Genomic DNA, 27,783 nt, shown 5'->3' on the forward strand with positions numbered 1-27,783 from the left:
GTACTCCAGCTTCCTCCCACAGTCCAAAGACATCAAGAGGGGACGAGGCTGATTGATACTCTAAATTGACCGTAGGTGTGACTGTGAGTGTGAATGGTTGTCTGTCTCTATGTGTTGATGGACTGGGCACCCCCAGTGATCACTCACTTTAATGTTGCTTAATACCCATCTGACTCAAAGACAATAACGTAGCAGACTTTTGCTACAATGCTGTAGAAACAAGCCTCATTGAAAACAAGATTGATTCCCAGTTGCTTCACTTTAATGCAGTGAGTGAATACGAGACTGTAGAAAACCCACGGGTGAATCAATAGAGCACAAAAGTTAGCCATTTCATTTAAGGGGCTGTTGTTGGTGAATGAATGTAGCCTGTCCTTTAGACCAGCCTGTTGGCAAAGAACTCACAGTGTGTCAACCCTGAGGCAAGCTGCAGGCAATGTTCGAGGAATTGCTCATGGAGAAAAAATGCAACAGCCCCCAGAACTCTATGTGAACAATACAATCATTCTTTTTCTTCATCTCCCAATTTCTGTCTATACTTGCATCAATGAGTGACTAAGAAAGAGGTGAGTTCTTCCCATAGTCCATTTCCATCCATTTTGTATTACGTCACAGACAAGAGTTTGATGATCTTATGCATAGAGCGTTTGTTGTGTGCATGAGGGTAGTAAGGAAAAAAAAACTACATTAAATCACAATCGTGAGCAGTGCAGTCAATCCCATTCTGGTGTCTTGTGTGTCTGGAATTTACAGACCCAACTTCCCTCTTAATTCCGCATGAAACACAGGGAATGGTCACACTGGCAGGATTTACTTGGAATGCATTTTCTACCAGCTGCCAAGTGGGTCTGGCCAGTGGGTGTGACGATGTATTTAACAAAGACTCAGTGACAGCCGCAGCAGAAAAAGTTACATTTGTTCACTTACTTTCTTTTTCTCCATCACTGTCCTTGTAGGCCATTTTAGCATTCTCAGTCCAGCTTTTGCTATCATTTACTTAATTTTAACAAACTAAAAGCTTGTTTGTTTATTTTTTTGTTTTTTTTTTAAGAAGCATCAATTAGGATGAATTGATTCCAATGTGGCGGCAAGGTGGTGCTGTGGTCAGCACTGTCGTCTCACAGCAAGAAGGTTCCGGGTTCGAGTCCCGGCTCCAGCACAGGATCTTTCTGTGTGGAGTCTCCATGTTCTCCCTGTTCCTGTGTGGGTTCTCCCTGGTACTCCAGCTTCCTCCCACAGTCCAAAGACATCAAGAGGGGACGAGGCTGATTGATACTCTAAATTGACCGTAGGTGTGACTGTGAGTGTGAATGGTTGTCTGTCTCTATGTGTTGGCCCTGTGATGGACTGGTGACCTGTCCAGGGTGAACCCCGCCTCTCGCCTGTAGCTGCTGGGATAGGCTCCACCCCCCACGACCCTTCACAGGATAAGCAGTAGAAAATGGATGGATGGAAGGATGGATGATTGCAATGTTCTTATTCTTGATCTCCAAGACTTTGACTCATACACAAACTTCTCCAGGCAACTGATGGAATTGTCTCATTTTAATGGCAGACATGTATCAAAAAATACAGTGGTAAAAAGTGAGTGAAGGTGATTAAAGACTAGTTTAAATGCTGACTTATAAATACCCTCTCTGTCACATCACTGGTGGCATACGGCTCTGAAAAAGCTGAGCGGATGACAGTGAAACGCGACAGCATCAGCTGAACAAATGGAAAGACGATAGATCGTATGGGCTTTATAACTGCACGGCCATAATAGCAGACATAAATACAAAAGAGAAGATGATTACAATGGATTCTGTGCATCAATCTGAAATGCCACTTTTGCTATTAAAAGATGGCAAGGGGGCCCTGATGCAAAGGATTACTGAACCCTCGTAATCCGACATCTCCCACACATGAAGGAGAATACAGAGTAGTAACCAAGCAGTCTTATCTCTGTGGTTATTTGTATCCACCAAAAATTGTTTTGCAGATGCTATGTTTTTTTTTTGTACCTGTATCTACCGCCATATCAGCTGCTACTCACAAGACCTATGAAATTTTACACACACTTTACTTAATCTGAGCTCTCTTTTTTTTTTTTTTTTTGTCTGTTGCCAATTTCCTTTGGGAGCCATATTGGGTAATTGATTCTTATAGAATCTTAAGTAGCTCTTAAATGCCTTGGTGGAGTTTTTCCATGTCTGACAGCTGTTCCACAAGGTGCCACACTGATGTCGATGTCTGATCAACGCAGTGGAAGTCCATTCGTGTTCGCTCTGTCACGTCATCTTCCTTGGATCAGAGGCTGCAGATTTGCAGACATCTTTGTCTCGCTGCCATCAGATGACCCAACTGATGGAGGCACTTTTTCCCATATGAATCAGGTGTGGCCAGCAGACACTGTAAGAATCAATCCTGTACATATAAAGATTACAGCAGTTTGTTTTGTAGACGTCTCTGCTTTGATCACTGTCATCTTTCCGATGTGTTATTTGTCTCTTGGTGGTCTGCTTTCAGTAGATTCACCTTGCACTAACAACAAAAATTCCTACTTGATACTCTGCGATGCCGAACTTAGAGTAAATGATTAAGTTGCATTTTACTGCGGTAGGACCATACATAACAAACCTGCTACAGACAGACCGTGCAAGTTTCAAGGTTGAAGCTGGACAGCTACAGGATTGCTTGTTGTGCTGCTGTCGAATGAATCCCGTGGCTGAATCTGACATGAAATGACTTAACATGTTAATGTTTCTTTGTTTCTGTCGTAAATTACATGTTGGAGCTTTTGTCTGTTCCCTCTGAGTCCCGTGGAAATGGCAGCTCATCAGAGATGCTCCAGTCTAGCTGAGGAGAAGAGTGCAGCCCTTAGTCTCACAATAGCTTCTCCTCACTTAATTAGTAATTTCAGCTTAACCACCAGCTGCATGCTGCAGCCCCTTACAGAGCGGGTTTATTTTGTGATGTTCATTTCAAGGCCAGCCCTATTTCTGAATTCTTCGAGAGCATTTGGTTACCTGCCCCTTTCACCTTTGAAATGTTGTCTTAGCATTTGGGTGGGTCATGACGGCAAGTGACTTGATTGTAAGGATCCTGATTTATTGCTCTTCACTTTTCCTCAGTGAATGTATAATTCGTCTAAATCCTACTTTTTGATAGTTGTTTTTTTATGTTCCCTCTCAATACTTTTGGTGACTGTTTGCAGATGCTTAGATTTGTGTGGCAGTGCAGCTTCTGAAGGGTCGCTGGTTCAATCCTCACTTCCCTCAGTGACCATGTTAAAGCATCCTTGAGCAAGATACTGAACCCCAAATAGCCCCTGATGGCCCTGTGATGGACTGGCGACCCGTCCAGGGTGAACCCCGCCTCTCGCCCAAATCTGCCATCGCAGAAAGATGAAAAAAATTGCCTTGAAATTCACTTTTTCCTTATTGTAAGAATTTTGCTGCCTGGCAGTCAGGCATCAAAGAATCAGCAACAAAAGTTAACTTCCTGATGTCGTGCAATCTCACCAAACAGAGCAAACAAACCTGTGTATCATTTCAGTTGTCCAATCGATGGCCCCTCACTCACTCCGTCGAAGTCTGTATGGCCCCTTTAGAAAAAAAAAATCCCATCTCTCCTCGACAGAGTTGATCAAAATACAATTTGTTCATTCAATTTGTGTGTTTCTTTTCCTATCATCTGAACCTCAAACATGCGCACACACAACACAACTCTACAGACACGCAAACCCTGCAGGTAGCTTTGATAATTTGATTAATTCCACAGCAGGGGAAATGGATGGAAAATGACCAATTATGAAAAATAATCTTATTTAACATTCATTTTTAAATTAACATCGTTGGCAGAGATGAACAATTAATCAACTGCTAACTTCTCAGTTGGCTTTCTGTGTGTGTGTTTTAGCATTCTAACACACACACACACACACACACACACACACACACACACACACACACACACACACACAGTCATCTTTATGTGCTGTTTAGTGTATTTACATTTACTGGAGACTCACCTTACTGACATACCTAACCCAAACACACCAGCATATTTACAACATGCACACACACACACAGACACACAACATGATAGAAGGAATATTCATGACAGAATTAAACGTGGAACAATTCAGAGCAGTTCTCATAATGTAATCTCAAACCCAGAATATATAAGAGAAATGCTGCTCGTCATCATAATCAGCTGGGGGCCGAAAGAAAAGAGTCATCAAAACACGATGCTTGGAATCAGGCTGTTTCAAGAGATGAAGAGCAACAACAGTTGTCAACTTCTGTTCTTCCATGACAGTTTCATGCAACGCTGCCCCCCCCCCTTTTTAACAAGACATCCAATTCTTTTTTCATTTTCCCACCTCTTTCTTTTTCTTTATTGCGTATGGTGCAAATGTCTCTGCTGTTATCTTGCTTGAACAGGAGAGGAGGCAACACACTTTTTGGAAGGTGCCAACGTTCCTCTTTATCAGCTCCGCTGTAGCTTGAAAATGTTTAACCCGCTCTTACTCTGCAAGCTGTTTGTGCATGTGGCTGAAACTAGACAGTTCAGATTAGAGCTTGACTGATTTGGGCCTCAGAAAGTTGATAGCAATGTTTTTGAAGCTCCCAGGAGCTTTTTTGGAGCCTTTGTGTCAAATTTTACTATTTATATGCAGAAATACCCCCTGAGAATTAAAATAGTTATTTCTTCCCACTGAATAGTATTGTTGTCAGAGTTGGCAAAGCTTCTGGGAAAGAAAAGAAAACAACAAAAACAGAAGTGATGAATATGATGAAGATCTCCCATGAAAATGAATGAAGTATTACTCAGATACAATTCCCCACTTAATAGTTTCAGGCAGTAGCTGAATCACAATCACTGGTCCTAACCCCATGTTACCTTGGGCATTTTTGCCATGACTTCCTCTACTTCTTGTGGTTAAAAAAAAAAGGATATGGGAATGTAGCTATTATACATTGTTATTCCTTTAAAAAAAAAAATCATGCCTTTTAAATAAACTTCTCTAAATGTGAAACCTGTCCTCTAACATGCGAGAGGCTGTTTTCCCACTTAAAATCTCTCAAATCTCCAAGAGAGCAAAACCTGTCAGCTCTACCGGACAGTGGAACATATAGCCTAGCAAACCAGATGTGATGGGATATCTGATCCAGGGGATCCGATTTTAGTAATAGGTCTGTGAATTTCAAGGCTCATTACAAGCTAAAGTGCTGCAATAGTAACAGACAGGATGTTAATTGTGGTAGCCAGTAATTTAGACTTCACAAGGTAAACATTAGAAGTGCTTCACATGAGGCTGCTAAGTAATTTCACAGGGTGGTACGCTGCATTCTTGTGATGTCAGAGTCTAAATTCCCAAGCTGGGAAGTCAGTCTTCCAACATTCTCGTGTTCCTAGGCGTCTGAATTGTAATGTGGGAACAACACGGACATTAGAATTAAGATGAGTTGCATTTTAATATTCAGCAAGACATTAATCCCTGCTGCCATTTTTTTTCCATCACAAAAATTCAAACTGGAATAGATAAGCAAGATCATTATATACAGACAACATGGAACATAGATTCAGTGCAACACATCATATGTGATCCATTCCATCCATCCGTCCATCCATTGTCTTCCGCTTATTCCTGTTAAGGGTCGTGGGGGGTGGAGCCTATCCCAGCAGCCTTCAGGTGAGAGGCGGGGTTCACCCTGGACAGGTCACCAGTCCATCACAGGGCCAACACATAGAGACAGACAACCATTCACACTCACAGTCACACCTACAGTCAATTTAGAGTATCAATCAGCCTCGTCCCCTCTTGATGTCTTTGGACTGTGGGAGGAAGCTGGAGTACCAGAGAGAACCCACACAGGAACAGGGAGAACATGGAGACTCCACACAGAAAGATCCTGTGATGGAGCCGAGACTTGAACCTGGAACCTTCTTGCTGTGAGGCGACAGTGCTGACCACTGCACCACCGTGCCGCCCCAACAACAAGACATTCAATAGATGAATTATTCAAAAAAAGATGATACCATCCATCAAACAATCACAATTATCTGCATGATGGCAACTCATGCTACAAAATGGTCTGACTCTGTTTTTTTTTTTTTTTACAACATGATGGCACTTTCCTGTGAAACCGACTTGTTAGAAAATCCTTATTCCAATTATTCAGAAAGTACATGAATGCAGCAAAAGCATATTTTTGTGTCCGTCTAATACAAAAACCTGCCTTGGTGTCAGGGTTTTTTTTTTTTATTCATCATACAAGCCCACATTTTTCTAGGAGTCATCTGCATTGGCAACCCTGCTCTGCTGCAAGCCACTCCCATTCAAATGAATGAAACAGTTGGTGTTTGTTGTTTAGTTCGCCCTTTCTTTCTTGTCTTTCTTTTTTCTTTGACTGATTAATCTGATCTTCGCCTTTCATTCAAGTGCCGGTCTGTTGAAAGTAACATGAAATGGCAACAATGTAGGTCGCTCCCGTGCCATAGGGGTAAATCCACGTGGAGAGAAGTGGATATTCAGTTGTTAAAAACTGTACGTGAGAGATTTAGCATCCCTCTAAGTTTCTCTGTACTAATTCTTTTTTTGTTTTCCTATTTCTCTTTCCCCCGTTTGTGGTTTGTTTCTCAGGTGTCATTTCTCCCACACATTTGTCCCATCAATTTAACGAGCATTTCAGCAAGGGTGTCTGTATTTTAGCTGTAAACACATTACCTTAAGGGTTGTTTTTTTTTTTTTTTGGACATGTTTTGGTTTATTCCTTGTTCTTATTTTTGTTTTTTGTTTTTGTTGGGGTTGTTTTATCTCCGTCACCGTCACTTATCTCCCTCACCCTCATTTTTCTTTTTCTACTTCAGTCCCTCTTTTCCGTCCACATCTACAGCATCTCTTTTGTGATACAGTGAATCTCCCTGTCTGCACTGCTGGTTGTAAACATGTTAATTCTTGATTAGAGTTCATGCATTCGCCTTCTCCGATTTGCTCCATGGAGTGAGAAATCACTTTCTCAATGAGAATAATTGAACATGGGCATGGGGGTGCCAGCTCATTACCCACAAATCATGGGGAGCAGGGGCACCTTAGTTGAAGACAATAATGACTTCAGGGAATAAACCCGGGGCACCAGCATGGAGCCAAACCGGCGTGGACAGCCGAGAACAAAGCAGAGAGAAAAAGATGCACATTAACGCTGCTTCCTTCAGCATTTCATGTTGAAGATTTGGTCAGGGTTTTGCACTTCTTTCATGAAAAAATAAGCCAGAAAGACTGAACTATAAGGGCTGGAAACACGTATATTCCATAACAGCCAAGACGAAACACTACTTATCCCCAGTGCCGAGGAACAAAATGAACTTCAACAGTGTCTGCCTCCCCGCAGTGAGAATTCATTCAATCATATTTATTTGATATCTTTTGTCTTTCTCACCCTCCCTTCCCCTGTCTTTTAATATGCCAGACATTTTCACTCTCCACTGAGTGCCAAATGAGTCCACAGTGAGGTCCATTGGCACAATATGCTTTTCTCACTCTTTGATAGGTCCCATTGGGGGGGGGGGGGGGGCAGTGCTTTTAAGTTGCAAAAGGAATGTAATAAGGCTCGACCCTATACAAACACGTCTCAAGGCCACAGAGAAACATGATATGAGGCTGCTTCACCGTCCTGGCTGGGCAGACCTTTTTATTTGCATCAGCTGCAGGTGAAGGAAGTTGATGCCTGTAAAGTCGAAAAGAGACAGTCGTGAGCCAGTCGGTCACTTTGTCCTCGTTTACAGACATCGTCACTGAAGCCACTTGCTGCACTGCTCAGAGTCTTTTTTCTTTTTTTCTTTTTTGCATTCACACAATTGCACTGCTCTTGATTGCGAGAAATTTCTCTCCAGTTTGATATCAATATTTGATAGAGGGACATTTACAACGCAGAGTAGAGATGACACAAGATTTCCAGAGCCAGGGTTTGGGCCTGATGTACGATACGTGCAGATGATGCATCATGATGCTGTTGGGTAATGGCCGATGGAGGTAACCGTGTATGGAAATAACATGATGCTAGATTGATGGAATTCATGATGCCATCAAAATTTCATGTGCATTTTAAACAAGGTGTGAACAAGTTAATGGAATTGGCCTCATTTAAAACCAAAACAAAACAATTTCACTCGCTTGGTGTTTTACCTTTTTTGAAGGAGGAACTGGGAATAAGCAATCTTAACTTCACTGACACGTTGTTCCCACAGCAACGTCTCCTCATTATTTTTCTTCATCTCAAGACTGCGAGAGAGCCAATACTGGCAGTGAATTAAAACAAGAACTTTTATCATTTCCCAACTGACGTTTTTCACTGGTAGATGACCGTAAACGACCAAGACGCCTCATCTTCTCCAGCCATGCTTAATGTTGCCTTTACCATCGTCTTCTGACAACATAGATTTTTGCCCACCTCCGAACCCAGTAACCAGTGCACCCAGTGCATTTCCTTCTCACCTTCATTGTCAATTGCACTCCAAATTGGAACATAGTTTATGAAATTAACAAAATGCTTATGACTTGTTGATTGAGAGAATTATCTCCATAGGAACTTTTTGTACTGAGGTGATCAATCAAGTCAGAAGCAAACATAATCGTAGATCATTTACAAACCCAAGAAGTTGCCCCCTGATTAGTTGAAAGAATGCTGCCTCCGCCTCATTCCCAGATCAGGTTCAGGTTCAGGTTAACTACCCACAGGTAGATTTGATTACCAGCGAGATGACATCAATCCGTCCATACAATTTCCAAAAGACAAAACAAATGTAAACATGGGACAACACGACAAACCACAAAGTGCCGAAGGTACTCAAGACTTCACCACTGAAAGACCTTGTAAAATAACCTCTGAATAAAACGGAATTCATGTGCAAACCATTGCCAGAGCTTGTTCATTTCAATAACGGCTGCAGGAACAAAGCTGTTTCGGTAACATTTAGCCTTGCATTTGGGAACTAAAAACCTTCGTTGGAGGTGAAGGAGCTGGAACTCACTGTGTAAGGGATGAGAGTCACCATTTAGGATGGAAGAAGCTGTCTGATCTGATACCGGAAAAAAACAAACAAACCTGTGACTCACAGATCAGTTGTGAAGACAACAATTCGATTTTTGACATTTCTCTCCTTCAAGAACATGTGACTGAACCATGATACCAAAGAAACAGATCAAACTGATTGGATAAGGAAATCTCTGCCCATTGAATATGCGGTCAGGGCATTCCGAAAGCGATTAATATACAGTCGCGAGATAAATTTGTTTACTTTGAATTTGCTTTAAAAATGAAATGACCTCCATATCATCAACCAGGACAAACATTGTCATCTGTTTTTGCTTTGAAGGTTCTTTTTCAAAACAGGATGATATACAAAAGACATGTCTTGAGATGGTGTATTCATGTGCCCGTGGGATTCGTGGACATTGCAAGTCAGATAGCCAGATCAGATTCAGAATAGGGTAATTGTGACCAGGTAGTTGTGCCATTCTTCCAGGGATTACCTTTTCCTGTGCTTTTCCACATGGAAGCAGTTTTCCATTGCAAATCTCTGCTTGTTATGCTTTAGGTATTCATGCCATGTGAACTGCTGTCCAGAATAGCACCCCTGCTGAGCTCATCTCAACATGCATCCAGAACAACGCTGACAGCTTTTGTCATTTTGAAAACAAAGCGGAGAACAATGTGTTGCTTTTCTTGGAATTCATGTGCGTCTGTTGGGATGGGGAGTCAGACTCCTGCTGATGTGATCGTAGCGATTTGGCTGAAACATGATCAGTTACTTTGATTCATAAGGGTGCCTATATGTGTCCTGGGTGTGCCCCTGCTTATCACAGGTGTGTTTCTACAAATCTGCATTGTTTACCTGCTGTAGAATGACAGTCCATGCTCAAATCCGTCTCGCTTGTTGTGAAGCTGGTTATTTCTCCACGCTTCACCTACAATTGTACTGCTTGTACTTAGTAGTATTTTTATACCCCCATTACTCTGATATCTTGGTTGCGCTCAAAGTGTCAAAATTCCGAAACAAAAACCCACCTTCTAGACGAAGACGATCACGTCGAGATCCCATTTAGTTGATGATGCTGATGAACTCAAGGTTCCCAACACACGCCGTGTTCTATTCATTTGCTTGTTATGCCTCCACTTCCTTTCCCTTGCCCTTCTTTTTATTTGCCCCTCCTAAAAAAAGACAAAACAAAACCAAAACCACGCTGCACTCCACCTGACTCCATTGCCATGGCTCTGAGTCTCTTGGGACCTTTAAACCATTAGTGGCCCTCCACAGGCCCCTCATTTCCAAACAGTCCTCTTCATTTAGCCCTGAGTGAGAGCAAAGACTTGGCCAAAAGGCTCTCTGTCTCCCCCTTATCCAAGAATTTCAACTTCCAATTAAAACGAAAATGGAATAAGCCTCCCAACCACCCCCACTACCACGGTTCATTCTCCGCCCATGATTCTACAGATGAACACACACACGTACACCCAAACTTGATCAAACAAGAGAACAGCCAATGGCTGATCTGTGGAGTCGACACCTGCTGTAATCGCTTGCTGCAGTGTGTACCAGAGATTTTCTTTGTCCTTAATTATTCATAGTTCTCCATCAGTCACCTCGTGACCGCGTCCTCATTTCTTCCTCTACGTCTGCAGTGTATTTAAGGATGAGCACAAACATGTCAGAGCATCCTACAGAGAATGAGATGTGGTTGTTGTGTGAATACCATTCGCATTTCCATAAGCAGCATTGCAAGTTATATTGGTCCAGATTACAATTTGGCAGTCCAGGGATAGTAGACATTGGGATTCCCATAATTGGTGGAATGGCTACTATTACTTCTCATAATAATAATACAGTAAAAAGAGAATGTATTTAATTACAATTCATATCAAAACCATGGGTGCTCTCATTTAAATTCAGACAGCTGCTGCTATTTGAATGGCAGTAACATCACTTTCTCACTGACCTTCACAGTTTGAAAGATGGATTAAACATTCTGAGCAGTGGAAAGCAGACTGTCCTCCCACTTAATAAGCTCAAAATGATGATTAATCTGTGAAAAGCACCACAGAGCTCCTTTTAATGCATGGGTAAAAACCCAGGATTCAGCTGGGACCATGCGCTCAGCGGGGCTTCTCATTCACCCCCCCCCAGGATTATCTGTTTAAAATCACCTCCCCGAACGTAAGCCAGGTGTCTGAAAAGTCATACAAATCCCTTTTGAAGTATTCTTTTATGCACCAGAGACTCTAATTCTACTTTTAACGCCCATTTGAAGTACTATTCCAATGCAAACCTCATGCACATTCAACCTGTTTGAAACACCTCGACTGTATTCAAACAGTATCATACACCGAGGCTGCAAGAGTATGAAGCGCCCTGGACAAAAGCTGGTGATGATGATAACTCAATCCTCGGTAATTCCTACCTGTTTAAACCTCAGGCTGTCTGGTACAAGAGCAGTGTGCTTCGGTTGTGGCTGTTATTGATGAGGTTTGGAAAAAAAGTATCTGTCCTCTCTGTCTGCTTTGGCCCTTTGTTATTGACCTGGTGATTGATTTAAGCCCCCTCAATTAGCAGGCCTAATTTAATTAAAGTACAATTTAACGATACAGTGGGCAAAGGCAAAGGCAGCTGTGTCATTGATAGATCAGCTCAGAGCTGATATGAAACAGGCACCAGCAGATGATGTATGCCACACAGCACGTATCCCTTTGGAGACAGAAAAAGAGGCACAGATTGTGGTTGAGAGACAAAAGGGGAGAATGAGTGGAGTAGAGAGAAATGTGAGGCTTTGTTTTTCAAAAGTCAGCACACAAACAGTGCTGTCCATCTCTTCCGCCACCCCTCCATATCTTGCCATTCTCTGCCCTGTTGCATACAAAAGCAGCCTCATATCTCTGATTGAATTTGCTAAATAGCATTAGCAGTCTGTCTGTCCCTGTAATTTCCTTCAAGTAAATCCACAACCAAATTTGTACGTGCCAGACGTACATATGAACCAAACAAAGACAGACAAATTGAAAGAAGGCAAATCTTTGCTGATTAAAAGAGCTGCCTCAGTGCAGAATGTATGTGAACATATATTCTTTTAAAAAGCAAGAAAGGGTAACTTATCATACCGCGAGTAGAAATCTATAGCCAGACTAAGAGCAGCAGCTGTGAGGGACAATGATGAACTCAGTACGCTACCATCAATGACAATGGCAACATGGGGATGTTCCCTGGCATGTGATTAGCCGACCATTTTCACCGTCTTTTTTATGGAGTGGCACCGGAATGAGTTGTAAAACCCAGAAATGAGTCAACATTTTGCCTCGTCTCAAAGTCTGTCAGTTTTTGAAGATTGCTTAAAAAAAAAATAGTCAACTGAGACGACAATAAACATCATCCCACCTGAGTGAGAAGAAACACGAAGATTAGTTGTGGTGATGTTGAAGTTGTGGCTGTGGATTTACATTAGATTGGATTTGTGATTACATTTACACTTGAAAAAAATGATGGATGTCATATATATATATATATATATATATATAAAATATGCCAGCATCTTTTGTGGTAGTCTGGCCTTCTCCAGTGTCCTCAGGAAGAGGTGCTGCTGTGCCTTCTTTGCTTGTGTGGTGGTGTGTGTTGTCCCTGTGAGGTCCTCCGATTATGTGAGCTCCCAGGAACCTGATGCGGGACACTCTCTCCGTTTTTTCACCCTTAATGAAAATTGGAGTGACGTCAGCAGCCTCGGATTTCCTGAAGGTGATGATGAGTTCCTCTGTCTTTCCGGCGTTTCCAAAGAGGTTGTTTTCTGAGCAGCAGTGCACCAGCTTGTGAGTCTCTGCTCCGTAGGCTTTTCCATCGCCGTCTGTGATCAGCCCCACCACAGTCGTGGGTGAGCAGGGAGCTGAGAATGGGACTAAGTACACACCCCTGTGGTGTTCCTGTGCTCAGCAGGGAGGATGTGTGGGGGCCCAGGCTCACAGCCTGTGGGCGCTCTGTGAGGAAGTCCTGGATCAGCTGTGAGCTGAGGCTGAGCTGGTTGAGTTTTAGCGTAACTTTGCCAGGGATAACTGTGTTAAAAGCAGAGCTATAATCCAGAAATAACATCCTCACATATGCGCTCTGTCTCCCCAGGTGAGTCAGAGCGCTGTGAAGAGTGAGGGAGATGGTGTCTTCTGTGGATCTCTTTGCTCTGTTGGCAAACTGGTGTGGCTCTAGTGTGGCTGGGATGGAGTTTTTCTTGTGAGAGAGGACGAGTCTCCCAAAACACTCCATCACCGATAGCTGTTCAGAGAGGAGTTGTTGGACTTCTTACGCACTGGCAGGAGTTGTTCTGTGACTGCTACTGGGCAGCTACTTATTGTTTGTTTGGTGGGTCTACATTTCTGAATGTGGGGCCTATATGAAGGGGTCAGAACCAGTGAGAGGTGGTCAGAGTGTCCAAGTGGAGGGTTAGGGAATTCCCTCTCTGCGTCCTTCACGTTCGTGTACACCTGGTCCAGAATATTGAAGCCTCTGGTGGAACAGACCAAAGCTAAAAGGTTTTGATCAGTTGGCTGGGCTGTAGGCACATCATCGATCTTTGACGTATGCTGGTGCCAGACCATGGATGGCCTTTTAAGTCACTAATACAAATATCGATGTATTCAAAAATGAATGGTCAACAACTAGTGCAATGCTACTAAAATTGGAGTGATGTAAGAAGACCCTTTTGATTTGGTTAGTAATTTGACTGCTGAATTTTAAATTAAATGCAACTGAGTGACTGAGTTTGAGTGATGACACTTATAAAAGTTACAAGAGTCCAACAGTGACAATATAAAAACATGTAAGTTTCCTTGTGCCATTAACATTGAGGATGTGCCTCACCTTTGAAATGCCTCTTAACTGATAAAACAGGACTGTGGGTGAGATTTTTTTATTGTGTTGCTCAAATGAGAGTTGGCTGTCAAATTTATACCCTGAGGTTCATTGCCTCAGTCTTGTAATTTGCTGCAATGGGTTCAAGGGAGCGTGTGTTTTTCTGCTTGACAGATCAAGACCTCAGTTTTGTGACTGTTAAACAGCAGCAGGTTTGCTGCCGTCCAGTCCTTAACAGTGGATAAACGGGAGAGCAGTGCAGACGGGCTTTTTAGATAATTTGAGTTAAATGACAAATGCAGCTCATCCACATAACAGTAAAAGGATATGTTACATCGCCAAAAGATGGGTCCATGGGGTAACGTGTACAGTGCAAATAAAGTTGGTCCTAAAATGGGTTCTTCGGGCAGTCCATGGGTGTTGGGAGCTGTTAGGGAAATGCGCTGACAAATAATGGTTTGTTTTTTGAATTAAGAGGAGAGCCACTTCTGAGCAGTTTCAGTGACTAAAAGTCACAATTAAAATGATGTGCTCTCCAGTGGCAAAGGCAGCGTTTAAGTCCAGCAGGACCAAGACAGTGTCTGCAGCCAACAACAAGTCATTTGCAGCACAAAGTAGAGCTGTTTCTGTAGTGTGTCATTTTGGAAACACACCCTGGAATTTTTCTAGTGTCATCATCTCTCAGAGCTTGTAAAAGTTGTGTCAGACATACTCTTTTTTTTGTTGCTGTTGTTGTTGTCGCTGCCACGACCCCGGCTGAAACTGAACAGCTTGCTGCTTTCCTCTTTGCCATGAAATGAAATGAAGGAGAGCTTCAGAGTAAAAGCAAAATCGTGTAACAATAACGTGAAATGATTGTGCTGTTTTAAAAGCCAAACCTGAAACTACCTCACACCAACACAGTCAATCCTCATTTTGAAATGACAATCGGCATCATTAAGATCACTAATATCATAATATTATAGAGACAATAGGAAAGTAAGCTGAAACTGATTTTTGCCTCCCTGCTGACAACCATTAGGTGCCATTTAGGAAACTTGGATACGATAAAGAGGGTCATTATGACCCTTTCATCATCCACTAACCAGTTTACTTCTTTGCTAACCCTTTTATAATGTTCCCATCCCCAGCATAAATGCAAATAAGTGTCTAATAATCTTAGTTATTATGAAATATTGGTTGTTTTAATAGCGGTGCATCCCAATGAGTTGGGGAGGAAATGAAGGGTTTAAGGATGGTGGAGAAGGTGGGGCTGGGTCATAGGGCACTACAGTTATGTCCAATCTAATCAGGGAAGCCATTTTGGCCCCTAATATAGCATTAGTGGTAGGTATGAGGATTGGATATGAGGGATAAAGGACCTGTGACATGAAGAGTAACCTGTGTATGATTAAATTGTGACACGGCTTACATTCATCCATCATCAGTTGCTGCAGAAAGCTGCTGCTTTATTTTCAAGTTGGGATCCTCCTTTTACTGAAACAAAGGCAAAGAAAAACAACAACAAAAAACCCCTCTGTGTCCAATGCCATATGAAAGGACTTGTAACTGTTGAAAACAGCATGATTTTGACTCTCGTAAAAATGGAAAAGTATAGATAATTATGGTCAAAAGAACTTCAATAGCACTGTTTGGAGTCATTACCAGCTGCTTATATGTCGGTGCTTCTGTGTGATGCAGCAGCACAGTAAAGTCCTGTTTTCAGACATAGAGTTTCTAGTGAAACTGCAGAGGTAATAAGGCAACAATTATGGCTCCTTACTCTTTTGTAAGGGTGAAGAAAAGCCTCTGCCTCCACCTCGAATCTATTTCTTTTCACGTTCGGCCATTGGTTTACAATTTCAATGAAGGGCGTTGGAAATCCCACACAATTGATGTTTTGATAACATATTTTTAGTTCACCGGGGGAGAGCCATCTTTTAGGAATATCTCAAGAGCCATTTTGGTGAGAGCTCCAGTTCAATTGCTTTTTTTCCCCTTGTTTCAACATATGCTGAATATTTTATATTGTTCATTCAAGGACGTTTCGTCATCCCACACTTGAGTCCACATGGTTCTGATTTGCAACATTGTCAGGAAACCACATAAGCAGGACAATGAAGCCTGCCCCATACATGAAGCTGTCACACTGATGTGGACCTTTAGCTCCTAAGTAGGGATGGTGGCCATAAACACAGCCTTTGTTGCTAACTGTTGTTGAACCTCTTCTCGTGAAGCTCTTCATATGAAGGGTAGCCTTGGGATGGAGGCCCACCCTTGTATCCCACATCCAGTGATAACTATATGTTGTACTTGACCGTGGATAATCCACACGATGTTTTCGATACACACACACACACACACACACACACACACACACACACACACACACACACACACACACACACACACACTTAACCCCATTAACTGCACCATAACCTTTAACCCAAACCTAAAATTCAGCATTTTACCAATTAGGAACATAGCTTTTGTGTAAAATGGCACATGGTGTCCCCAGTGGAAAGTGGAAAGGCTGGTGTCCTGGAAAGTGACTCACACATCCACTTGCACACACTTTTACAGCGTATAGTGAACCACCTGGGGCACATGGGGTTGGGGCAGAGGGTGTGCAGGGCAGCTGTCAGACTTCATCAGCCTACCAGACTACATCAACCTACTAAGGAACTATAGTGTGTGTGTGTGTCAGAAATAGAGAGAGAGAGAGAGAGAGAGAGAGAGTTAGTTCACCCTCCTGACTACCAGCTGTTACCTCCCACCTCCTCACTTTCCTCTCTCTCCTTGGAACTTGCAGCTTTCTCATCTCTTGGTCCATTTGTAGGTAACAAGACTTTGCACTTTGCTGCTTTATGTCTCTCACTCTGTCTTTTACAGCCCCCCCCCCCCCCCCACACACACACACACACACACACACACCATATGATTCACGATAATCTAATGCTGCGACTGCTTGACAGCCAAGCCTCTAAACCTAGATTTCTCTTCTCTTCGTTGTGGGGGCTGGTGGATTTTTGGCCACAGATCAGAACTCTGAGCCCTTCCTACTGCATAGGAGGAAGAGCAGGGAGGTGGAGGGAGTGAAGCAGAGAGCCAGAGAGAAGGAAGTAGCCAGCAGTGAGTGAGCTGAACAAGCCTTGTTGCTTCCTCACTCCACTGGTTACCAAGGGATCAACAGTGTGCTAAAAGCACTCAAGGGAGGAAGAAATGGAGTGTTTTTAGAGAAGTGAAGGAGAGCTTCAGAGTAATGGAGAGACAAAGAAAGAGAGATGAAAAAAAATGAATGTGAAAGGCCAGGGACGTGGGTGTATATTTAGCCTGTGTCTCTCTTCTGCTGTCACTCAGTGCTTGGCTTTGCCACTGACACAAAGACAGAATAAAAGTGGGTTAGCAGTGAATATAAAAGGAGATGGCCTCCTCCTCCTCCCCTGGTCACAGGGAAACAGTCTCCCCAACAATACTGACTCAACACTCATCCTGTCACTGCTCTGGAAGGTCACCAGCTACACTGAAGAAGTTCTTTACATGTATCATACATCATGTTGAATCGTAGCAGGGGTGTTTGATTGTCTGGCTAAATCATAGGCTTTTGTCCAGAGTTTAAGATAATGCTGCTTAGAAATCTCCATTTTGACTCTAATGAACCACAACCGTGTTGAATGAATTGCCATGTGATGCAATGTCACTCATGTGTTTTTGCTGTTGGCTGTAGAGGTTTACTGTACACTCAAAGAAACACACCGCGGCTGAAAATTTGCATTCCCAGCAAAGAGAGACACAAGTACCAACACCAAACGCATTTTATTTCACCAGGAAAGCATGAGGGTTTTGTTCCGTTGTGTGCCGCTCCTGCAACATGAATGCACAAAATGATAGAACTGGGACCACAAGGTAAAACTCCCCTCAATAGCCTGGTTCAGAGCTACGTTTCAGCGACAAGCCTGCCATTGGGCTGATAATTACATTCTCAGCTCCATCCCCATTTTGCGTGCTTTTGGAGTCCCCCTCACAACGTGAGACAACAAATGCTAAGCTAGCAAATTAGTGAGAACCTAAACACTGGAAACGGAAAGCTTTTGATGAAGAAGGTAGGTCTGCTGGATTAATTGGTTTAGCAGTCCATGTTGACTATGATCTCGGCTTACAGAACTAAAAATAAGCTCGGGTATTTTTTTCTTCTTCTATAAAATAATGAGAGCAGGTTAAGACATGCATTGAGTTGGCACAGTGCACCAGAGTGATGTCTGGCTACATGCGACTATCCAATTAATGAACCACAGGTGTAAAGTAAGCCGACGACTGGGTTTACTGAATTTTATTGCAGGGAGCATCCAGATTGTATCACGTGGGTTGGACTGCCGTAGGTTCATATTTGAAACTAACTCTGGCTATCACGCTCAGTGCTATTTCATATGAAAAAGAAAAACTATGCAGATTAAAAGCATGAATTGAAGCCCCTAAAAAGTGTTGATCTGAAATTGTGGTTAGCTCAGTTTGACAAACGTTCTCTACAGTTTCAAATAAACAATGTATGAGCCTACGTAGCTTTCATGAGTACTGGGTTGATCTGGAAAGACCTCGCAAAACTGTGCTTTTGTGCGGTCCATGTTTCTGGTGTTTCTTCTGGGATATTCACATGCTTACGCTGTTGGGACCATGTATTTGGCTTTGTGCTAATCGAGAACGCCTTGGATCTTTGATGGTCATGAGTTCAAAAGCCGGTAATTCTTTACCGGTTCACTGTCACATCACACCCGGGTTTTATTTCTGTCAAAGAAAGCAGGCAAACGCGAAAGGTCAATACAGTTACGCCACAACCACTTGTTCTGCAGACAGGAGCGATTGTTCGTGGAGTTAATTACGTGATACACTGTGAGTGGGTTCATTTTATGATCATTTTGATGTTGAATGAGTCAAAGACAAAAGGCACCATCAGCCTCTTTCTTTGCTCTCTGATATTCCTTTCACTCTTATTCTGTAGTTGCTGCTTTTCTGTTTAGCCTATTTGTCTGATACACACACTGAATGCTGTTGTCTTTTTTTAGTCTTGCCTGATACACTGTTGATGTTAGTGGCTGCTTGTCTGCCTCGTGTGTGTGTGTGTGTGTGTGTGTGTGTGTGTGTGTGTGTGTGTGTGTGTGTGTGTGTGTGTGTGTGTGTGTGTGTGTGTGTGTGTGTGTGTGTGTGTGTGTGTGTGTGTGTTGGGGGGGTGTTAGACAGCCTTTGGACTTTAGGAGGGGACCCCAGCTGACTTGTAATTAAATGCAGGGCTGACTGGTTGACTGACTTATGCTCAAATCCAACAGTTAGAGAGGGGACGGTAGGGTGAGTCCGTGGTCTCTGAAGGTAGACTGCTGATGAAATTTTCATTCCCCCCCTTACCCTCCAAAGCTAATAAATAAATAGGGGGCACAGTCTCTGTGTGCCACCACTCTGTTTCACCAAAAATATCCTGGCCTCTGTAAGGGTTGAATCAATTTCCATACTGAGACCAGAATGCTTAAGACCTTTTTGAATGCGCTTGACATTGGAGTAAAAACTGAAAGTAAAAGGAGGGTGAGGAGTGAGGGAGATGAAATAGAGGTGGCTAACAAAGCGTTTCAGCAGACCCTCCCAAGGAGACGATACACACTGTCTGGATTCTGACATGCTTCAACACACACACACACACACACACACACACACACACACACACACACACACACACACACACACACACACACACTCACACTCACACACATCCCTGCACTTCTATCTTTGTGAGGACTTTAATTGACGTTATACACTCCCTCGCCCCTCACCCTAAACCTAACCATCTCAACTGACTGCCTGACCTTCATCTTGACCCTAAACCTAACCTGAACCCGATTCTAACCTCGACCATAAAACCAAGTCTTGACCCTCAGACGGCCCTTTGAAGATGTGAGGACCGGCTAAAATGTCCTCACTTTCCAAAAAATGTCGTCACTCTGTTGGTAAAATATGCATTCTAGTCCTCAATATGTAGCAAGTACAAGAACACAAACACACGCACGCGCACACACACACACACACACACACACGCGCGCACACACACAAATTGCAGTGGCTAACTAAAAATTGAAATGGCCTCTTTTTTTCAGCTTGAAGGAAATGTGCTATTTAGTGGGCTTGTCACTTGTTGATGAACCTCCCGAGCTTTCCCGTGACCATTAGCTGAAATTCAGCACTGTGTTATTAAATGTCTCCCTCCCTCTCTGCGTGCAGCATGTCATCGCTGCATGTAAGGCCCTGCTCTATCTGCAACATCCCCATGAAGAGAGCTCAGTTAAAGAGTTTATCCCCCATTAAGGAGAGCATGAGCATGCTTGGTCTTATCTGAGAGCCCAGTTGAGCCTTCAGATGTCTGGCTTGCCTGTAAAAGCCACTTCTCCAGGGCCCCATTGCCTAATGGCCCTAAAGCGAGCTGAATAAGACGAGGAACAGATGCAAAATGTAGTAGGTGGGACCGCTTTGTTACATTCTAGACTTGATCACATCACCTCCAAGACCAGATGGCAGTGCCACACCTTAGACCTGACCCGACTGATTGAGAAGGAGCCATCAATTAGGGCAACATGCCACTGAAGTTTTGGCCAAGCAGGAATGTTGCTGCTGCCGCATCAGCACTCCCATCATTCTTGAACTGAGAGTCTTGCCTGATTAAAATGAAGGTTGTTGCTTGCTCTTGCAGGCAATTGGATTAAAAGCAAGAGGAGCACAGCCAAATATAAATAAAGACATCATGTTAGGTGTTTTATTCATTTATCTATTTATTTTTTGTGCTTTACCGGGACAGTTTTTGAATGATGAATCCTTCTTTTTTTTCCCTCTTTCTTTTAAGGAGGATGAAGAGGAAGAGCGAAGGAAACATGAAAGGAAAACTGAAAGGATAGAGCCAGTTGGAAGGGCTGACTCCTCGTTGGACCACTCTCCCGTGTTAAGTCTAGAGTGAGTGACCGTCTACATTCCCCTGTCCTAGAACAACACGAAACACAACCTCACATACCCTGTCAGCTAGCAATACATATCTCTTTGGTCTAATTTGTCCAGGTTTATGACATTATTCTACTGTTTTTTTTTCTCCCTTTTTCCATTGGTCATAGCATTGAAAATAAATTGATTTAGCTAGTAAAAACATTAAAACACTTCTCATGATAGTGGATAAAGTTGAATAATGTGTAATTATGGAAGGAAATTCCCTCCCTGGAAAATGTAAAAAAAAAAAAAAAAAAAAAAACCTATGTCCAGGCCAGTTAATTTGGTGAATTTTATAAGGTCTGCATCCTTCAGAGAGGTGGAACTGAGCATTTTGAAATGAGATGGTCTGGTCTACAGATGATAGCTTCAGTTGAAAATCTGGACTTGCAGCTGATAGAAATGGAATGACAATTTTCTTTTCTTATTATCATGGCAGCCAATCAACATCCAGCTGCACCACCAGGAACATCCTGCTAAACTGAGCTAAAGCACATAGTATAGTACAACACTAAGGCCTAACGTTTAAGGTACATGCTGTGGTGGAGGCCTAATGCAATATTCAGAGCTGATTGATGATGATGAAAGTAGTTGTATTTCATTTCATTCGATGTGGAACATGTAATGCAATGGAAATTTAAATGAAAAGAAATAATATCAATGATTTGTTTATTTTAAATCATGCTCTCAGCGTGTTTTATTGTTCAACATCAATAGAGGGAAGAGACTGCCCATTTCTGCTCTCTCCTCTCTCCCACCTCTCCCTGCAACCTCAAGCCTTCCATCCATCCATCCATTTTCCACCAATTATCCTGTTAAGGGTCATGGGGGTGGGGTGGGGTGGAGCCTATCCCAGCAGCCTTTGGGCGAGAGGCGGGGTTCAGTCGGCCAGTCCATCGCAGGACCAACACATAGAGGCAGACAACCATTCACTCTCACAGCCACACCTACGGTCAATTTAATTATAATTGTTTAGAGCTCAACAAAATACAATAACATTCTTTACATTATTCCTTTCATTTTAATGCAGTTACATAAATTAAAATGTGGTGACCTCTACGCTTCAGGCGCCTGAGGCAGCGCTTTTCTGTCTTGTAAAAAACACGAGACTCTCCTTTAGAGACTAAACTGAATTTGAAGCTCCAGTAAGATTTAGTATGAGGGCCGCATTTATCCTGTATAATGTATCATATATCTAAATGTATAATGTAGACTTAAGACCCAGCTATAAATTATCATCAAAAAAGAAGTATGTCGCATTCATGTCGACAGCACAATCATTTCAGGACAGAGTCACGCCGCAGAAAAGATTTGCTCCAAAAATATTTCAGCAGGTTTACAAACGGATGTTCTTTGGGTCAGGTGACCTCATGGTGACCTTGGAAATGTAAATGGTTATTTTTGCAGCAGAGGAATAATAAAAACTCGAAATTAAAAGCTCGGTTCAAAAAACATTGGATCCTGTGAATTCGGCAAAAAGAGGGCCGTGTTTGGAGGAGCACTTTCAAACGTTTTTGTGACATTCTTAGTATTGCGATGCAGCCGATGAGTAATGCAGATGTTACATTGAGACGCGGCTATTTTAACTGTGTCGACAGGCTAGATTTCAGCTAGTAGCTACAGCAAGTGTGACTGTAGACGATGCTGGTAGTCTTCAGTGCTTTGTTCCCTCACATTTGGCAAATGTTACCAAAATGATCCGGATGCTTGATGCTACTAAAAATACGGTTCAAATTCGAATTAATTTCTAATCGGAATATCAGGTTGTAACATAAATTACAACTGTTGTACCTCAGAGGAATGACAGGGGCAGGGTTACATCAGAACTAAGGCTTTCTTCCACGTTATCACACACATCTGCATCATTAGTCACTTGTGGCCGTTTGTCTTCTTGTCTTTATCTCCACAAATTAAACATCTCCCTCTCCCTTCTTGTCACATTTTTCAATTAATCACCCCTCTTTTAGCACAACAGTCTTACCTACCTGATCTTAATCACTTAATTGGAGTCACCATTTGGTTCCCGAACAATGCCTGGGTCTACCAGTGTGACTGTAATGGATTCATAACACAATGCATTCTCCACCAACAAGTCCATCAAGACCCCCACCCCACACATCTCATCAATGTCTTGCCATGTTTGACTGTGTCTGCTTTTATATCCATTTTCCACATTTTCTTGTCACTCTGGTTATTTTTTATTCATGCATGTCTCCCTCCACCTCGTCTCTTCTCTTCCTTTCGGCCACATCCATCATCGTCCCGCAGAGGCATGCTCAAGCCGGTCGAGGTGTCCAACAAAGGAGGGCCCCTGGGGATCCATGTAGTGCCTTTCAGTTCACAGGATATCAGGTAAAAGAGAGAAGAATCCAAGAATCGCTCTAGCGTTGTGAACAACAACAGCTAGTTAGTTTCACCATCAGGTATTTCTCCTTGACCATTTGGCTCATAGCCATGTGGAAGTTTCTTTGTTTTTGCTTATATTCATCATTTCACACATCACCTTTCTCTCTTTTTCTTAACTTCCTGTCATAAGCCATCCTAGCATTTTTCAGTACAGAAACACCACGCCCCTAACCTTGACGTATCATAGACCACAGCTCGTAGCCCCCCCCCCCCCCCCGATGGGAAGGAGAACAGATGAAAGTTATTTTTCTCCTGACTGCTCAGTTTTTTTTAAGTCATGTTGTTTCTTTTTATAGTAACCCATTCCCAAAGTTCAAATAACGTCTGCTCTGCCTTCAAGGTGATTCAGCTTCCTTTTGCCTTACTTAGCATTTTTTGAACCAATGAAAATGTCAATGAAAGGGGACAAGATGAGAAATGCATCCCAGTTTATAATTATTCTTCCAAAAAAAAAAAAAAAACAAGAAAGAGGACAGAGAAAGTGGCCAGATGTAATCAAACTAAAAGCTTGTGTAATACACATACCCCCTCTCTTGCTAAGAGACTGGCACATCACCAAGGTGAATGTGACTACTCAGCTCTGGGAAAAGGGAGGTAGGGAAATGAGTCGAAAAGACAGTGCAAGGAGATGAAATGGGAGGTTATTTGATATAGTGAGGAGGGCTGTCTTTGAAGATGGCTGCGTGTCATTTCTTTGTGACACTAATCCCATTGCTGTTTATAAGCAGGTGTCTGGAAACTATATTTAGCTCTGACCTGGTGTCATCAATGCCCTCGGAAGCTGCGACACGATGAAATCATCCCGAGTCAGAGTAGCAAAAATAATGATTCATTATGACTGTACGAAGCAGAGGGGAGCCCCCTTAGCCTTCAAGCAGTGGTGAAATGGGGACCAAGCACCCGAGGGACATTGTTTTAGCGATCCGTGGTGCCAGGTGGCTGGCGGATGGCGCTACGTGCGTGCCGTGCATCCAGGGTGTGTTTAGCTTCATTTAGGTATTTAGAGGGGCATAATCAGAGTGCAATTAACAGTGCGTGTCATAAAGTGGCAGCCATCAAATCCTTGATTATTCATAGGTGTTTTTTGGGCTCAAACTGCTCAGAGCCCCTTCGTGTCACTCTCTTTAAAACTCAGGTTGTGCCAGGACTTGGAATGCTCCTATTTCATCTCAGGAGATGGAAACGCTTCTCCTCTGGTAAAACTGACTTCCTCGTGCACCAGGTGAAAATGCACGAGCATGCCTTGTGTTGATACACAGAAGCAGGGAGCAGCCACTAAAGTTAAAGGTGAAGCCGTCCTAGGAGGAGGTGTAGCAGTCCAACATGAATGAGCTGCAGTTAATTCCAAGTAGCAGCAAAGGTGCCTCAGAGCACTTCAGCAATGAAATACATTTTTATAACTCCTTTTGTTGTCATCAGAAGGTGGTCAACCAACTCCCCCTGACCTTAATCAAGACATTTATCCGTGTTTCACGTCTGTGGCAAAAAAGGAGAGGTTTAAATTGTATATACTTCTTACAACTTGCTCCGTCGTCTGTCTTGTCTTCCGTCTTTACTTAATGCAAGCTTTAGATTTTACTATAAATTTTACTTTCATTTCAGCTAAACAGATATAAAACGTGATGTGATTTGCTTGGACGTATTTTTTTAGTTTTTTATTTTCAGGGTCAGGGTGTACCACAAGCAACGTAAAGCTCAATCATTTGGTAGACTTGTTTTTATCTTTACCTTCCCTGTATTTCCGCGCCGCCATCTTGCATCTTGCAACATAAAGCCATGATGCTGCAAGATGCAGGCTATTTCTCTCCATCAGCTAATGCTGGCACTAATAGCCATCAGAGCCTTCAATTAACTTCAGGCATAATAAGTCTCAACTTCTGGTCGGTGTGATGATGCTAATGGCCTGACCCAGCTCTTTCCTGTGTCCTGTGAGCTAAGACTGGAGGCATTAGGCTCAACTGACTGTCATTAATGTCTAGACCAGGGCCATAGGGGTCAGACAGGCAGCAAAACCAGACTGCAAACAAGGAAATCTAGACTTTCCAGCCAGGGCAGCCAGCCATTCTTCTTCCCTACATCATTGACATGGGGTTAGAGTCAAGCAGGCGGGCAAGAAAGACACAGAAACGAGCTTCTAGACTGTCACTCCAGCAGGCCATATCTCTCTCTTACACACTCACACACACACACACACGCGCACAAATACAGGTAAGGACCTTGCTGTCAATGCAGTTGCAAAAGCAGGGAGTTACCTGATACACTTCCCACACATATTAAGGGTGGTGGTGGTGATGGTGATGCAGCACTTATCTACCCTGAGTGCTGCATACACAAATTAATATAATGATTGTCTGCGCTCGCGCGTGCACGCACACGCACGCACGCACGCACGCACACACACACACACACACACACACACACAAAAACACACACACAAAAACACACACAGCCCTCACAGATGGATTCTTTGCTTAATGAACTTCTCATTCAATGACCAGTTTCAATTGTAAACAAACTGCGGACATAATTGCTGTGCATAAATAGATCCTGATTGGATTATTGTTTGATTAAAGGCAGAAGATGAGAGCAGGTGGCCTCCACCAAAGCATTTCTCAGCACTGTTTCCAAGCCACAAGATGGGGGAGGCCACAGTATGCTGATTCTCTTTTTCTTGGGAAAATAGGAGCTGCAGTTTTTCATCTCCACAGTCTGCAGAGAATCTTCAAACAGCAAACTCCTTGTGTTTACACGACACCAGATGAATTTTCTGACTTTCAGGCTGTGATCATCCCATTTAGATTGTGCATTATCTCCACTGCTTTCTCCAAGTAACTGATGAATATCTTAAGAAAAACATCAGCGAAATGGGAAAGAATTGAAAGTATGGCACAACAGTAAAGTCATCACAATGATAGTGACTTTTCAACATCATCATCTTTTTCAAATCTCAAAGATGCCATTTCATCTTGAATCCCCTTTGCTGCTGCTCAGAATACTGATCAGGGATCAACCAAACCCCCTCTATCTACTGTTTATGGTCAGCTTCAAGTTATTAGGGTTTGTCCATGCTGTAATCCTCATGCACGATACTTTGTTTTCAAGCTGCTAACACTTATGGAGACTAAAGACAATCATGTCTTCTGCCACGCTGGCTGCAATTAGTCTTTGTTCAACACACTTAAGATGACCTGGCAACACGAGCTCAAACACAAAGGATGAGCCAAGGGCCTTTTCTCATCTTTTATTTGGACTTAATCCTGAACCATTAACCCCCATGGAGGCGCTGAGATGAGTCTGCTGGGTGAGCGTGGATGTCCACATGATGAAGCCAATTAGAGCAATGTTCTCAGAGTGGCTCTATTTGGCTGAAATGCTAAAGAGCTTTGCAAATATGCCCTTGATGTCTGCGGTAAACAGGGTCATAATTTACATGTGAAGTTGTTTGTGTCCACTGAAATGAGGGGAAGTAACTGAGAATGATCAGAAGCACACAATTTATGCTTTCACCACTGTTGATTGCTGCATAATTCATTAATACCTTCCACGTCCATCTTTTTTTTTTTTTTTTGGTTGATAGTTCTGTTACAGATATATTCGATCAGAATTCATTTTTTTAAAACTGTAAACCTGGAAACTTTTTGACAGTTTATACAAGGACACAAAACGTTTGCACTCTACCTGCTACCTCAGGCATCTGGCGCCTTAGAGACAGCAGGAGTTTGTAGTTCTGCTATGTGAGCGCACATCAGATCTCTTTGCATGTGGTTATCCTCGGGGCCTCGCTAAAGCCCCCAGAAACTCTGATGTATTTATTTAGAGGAGGGAATGAGGGGGGTATATAAAGGTAAAGGTTGCTCTTTGAAGGGATTGCTGAAATGGCACTGGCATGGAACTGCTTAGGTATTCATTGTAGCTTTGCCGGCTCTCGTCTTAAGCCCCAGTGAAGGCAAATGCTACGTTTCCTCTGAAGCCATGCGATGATCTCTTAGCTGCTGGTTTGGATTACCTCAGAAAACCCAGCCGATCATTCTCTCAGACCTGCCCGTGAAAAGGCAGACAGAGTGGGGGGACGGAGGGATGTACAGAGTCTTAAAATATTGTTAGCAATGCTGTGCTGCTTCCCCAGGCCTCAGTAAGATATTGGTCTTTATCGAAGCTTACACTTTCGAAAGTTAACTTTTGGTGACAAAATACACTCAACAAAACACTTAATATGATATATATAGGTTAGAATATTTCAACCATAGGTACATTAGATCAACAATGTGCAGCAAAATGCAGACATATTTTTTTTTCCCTTTCAGTGGTGTGCATAACCACAATTAGCAGTTCATAAAAGGTTTCATTTCGTTTGTATATAATTAATGAGATGATTGACTGAGGCTCGTGGACAGTTGTCCTAGTCCTCTAAAACGTCCTTATTCTGAACCAGTGTTGTGACGTGCGGTTAATTGGCTACGGTGCCACAGTGCTGGCGCCGACTTCTTATTTACGACTGCACCAATTCCCTGAATTGAC

General features: G+C 42.8%; 1 protein-coding gene across 7 annotated transcripts in view; it reads left to right on the top strand.

Annotated features, from left to right (window-relative positions):
• The window catches only part of LOC147241878 (partitioning defective 3 homolog), a 390,131-nt gene that overhangs the window by 184,079 nt on the left and 178,269 nt on the right, over positions 1 to 27,783 (top strand). For all 7 annotated transcript variants that reach the window (XM_086192266.1, XM_086192265.1, XM_086192260.1 and 4 more), the window contains 2 exons: positions 20,726 to 20,832; positions 23,128 to 23,211. In XM_086192266.1, the coding sequence (XP_086048392.1) occupies positions 20,726 to 20,832; positions 23,128 to 23,211 (191 nt within the window). The remainder of the gene's footprint in view (positions 1 to 20,725; positions 20,833 to 23,127; positions 23,212 to 27,783) is intronic.

This window comes from Aulostomus chinensis, chromosome 21 (genome assembly GCF_037954235.1).
Source record: "Aulostomus chinensis isolate RoL2024-O1b breed Wild chromosome 21, RoL_Achi_v1.0, whole genome shotgun sequence".
NCBI classification, from domain to species: domain Eukaryota; kingdom Metazoa; phylum Chordata; class Actinopteri; order Syngnathiformes; family Aulostomidae; genus Aulostomus; species Aulostomus chinensis.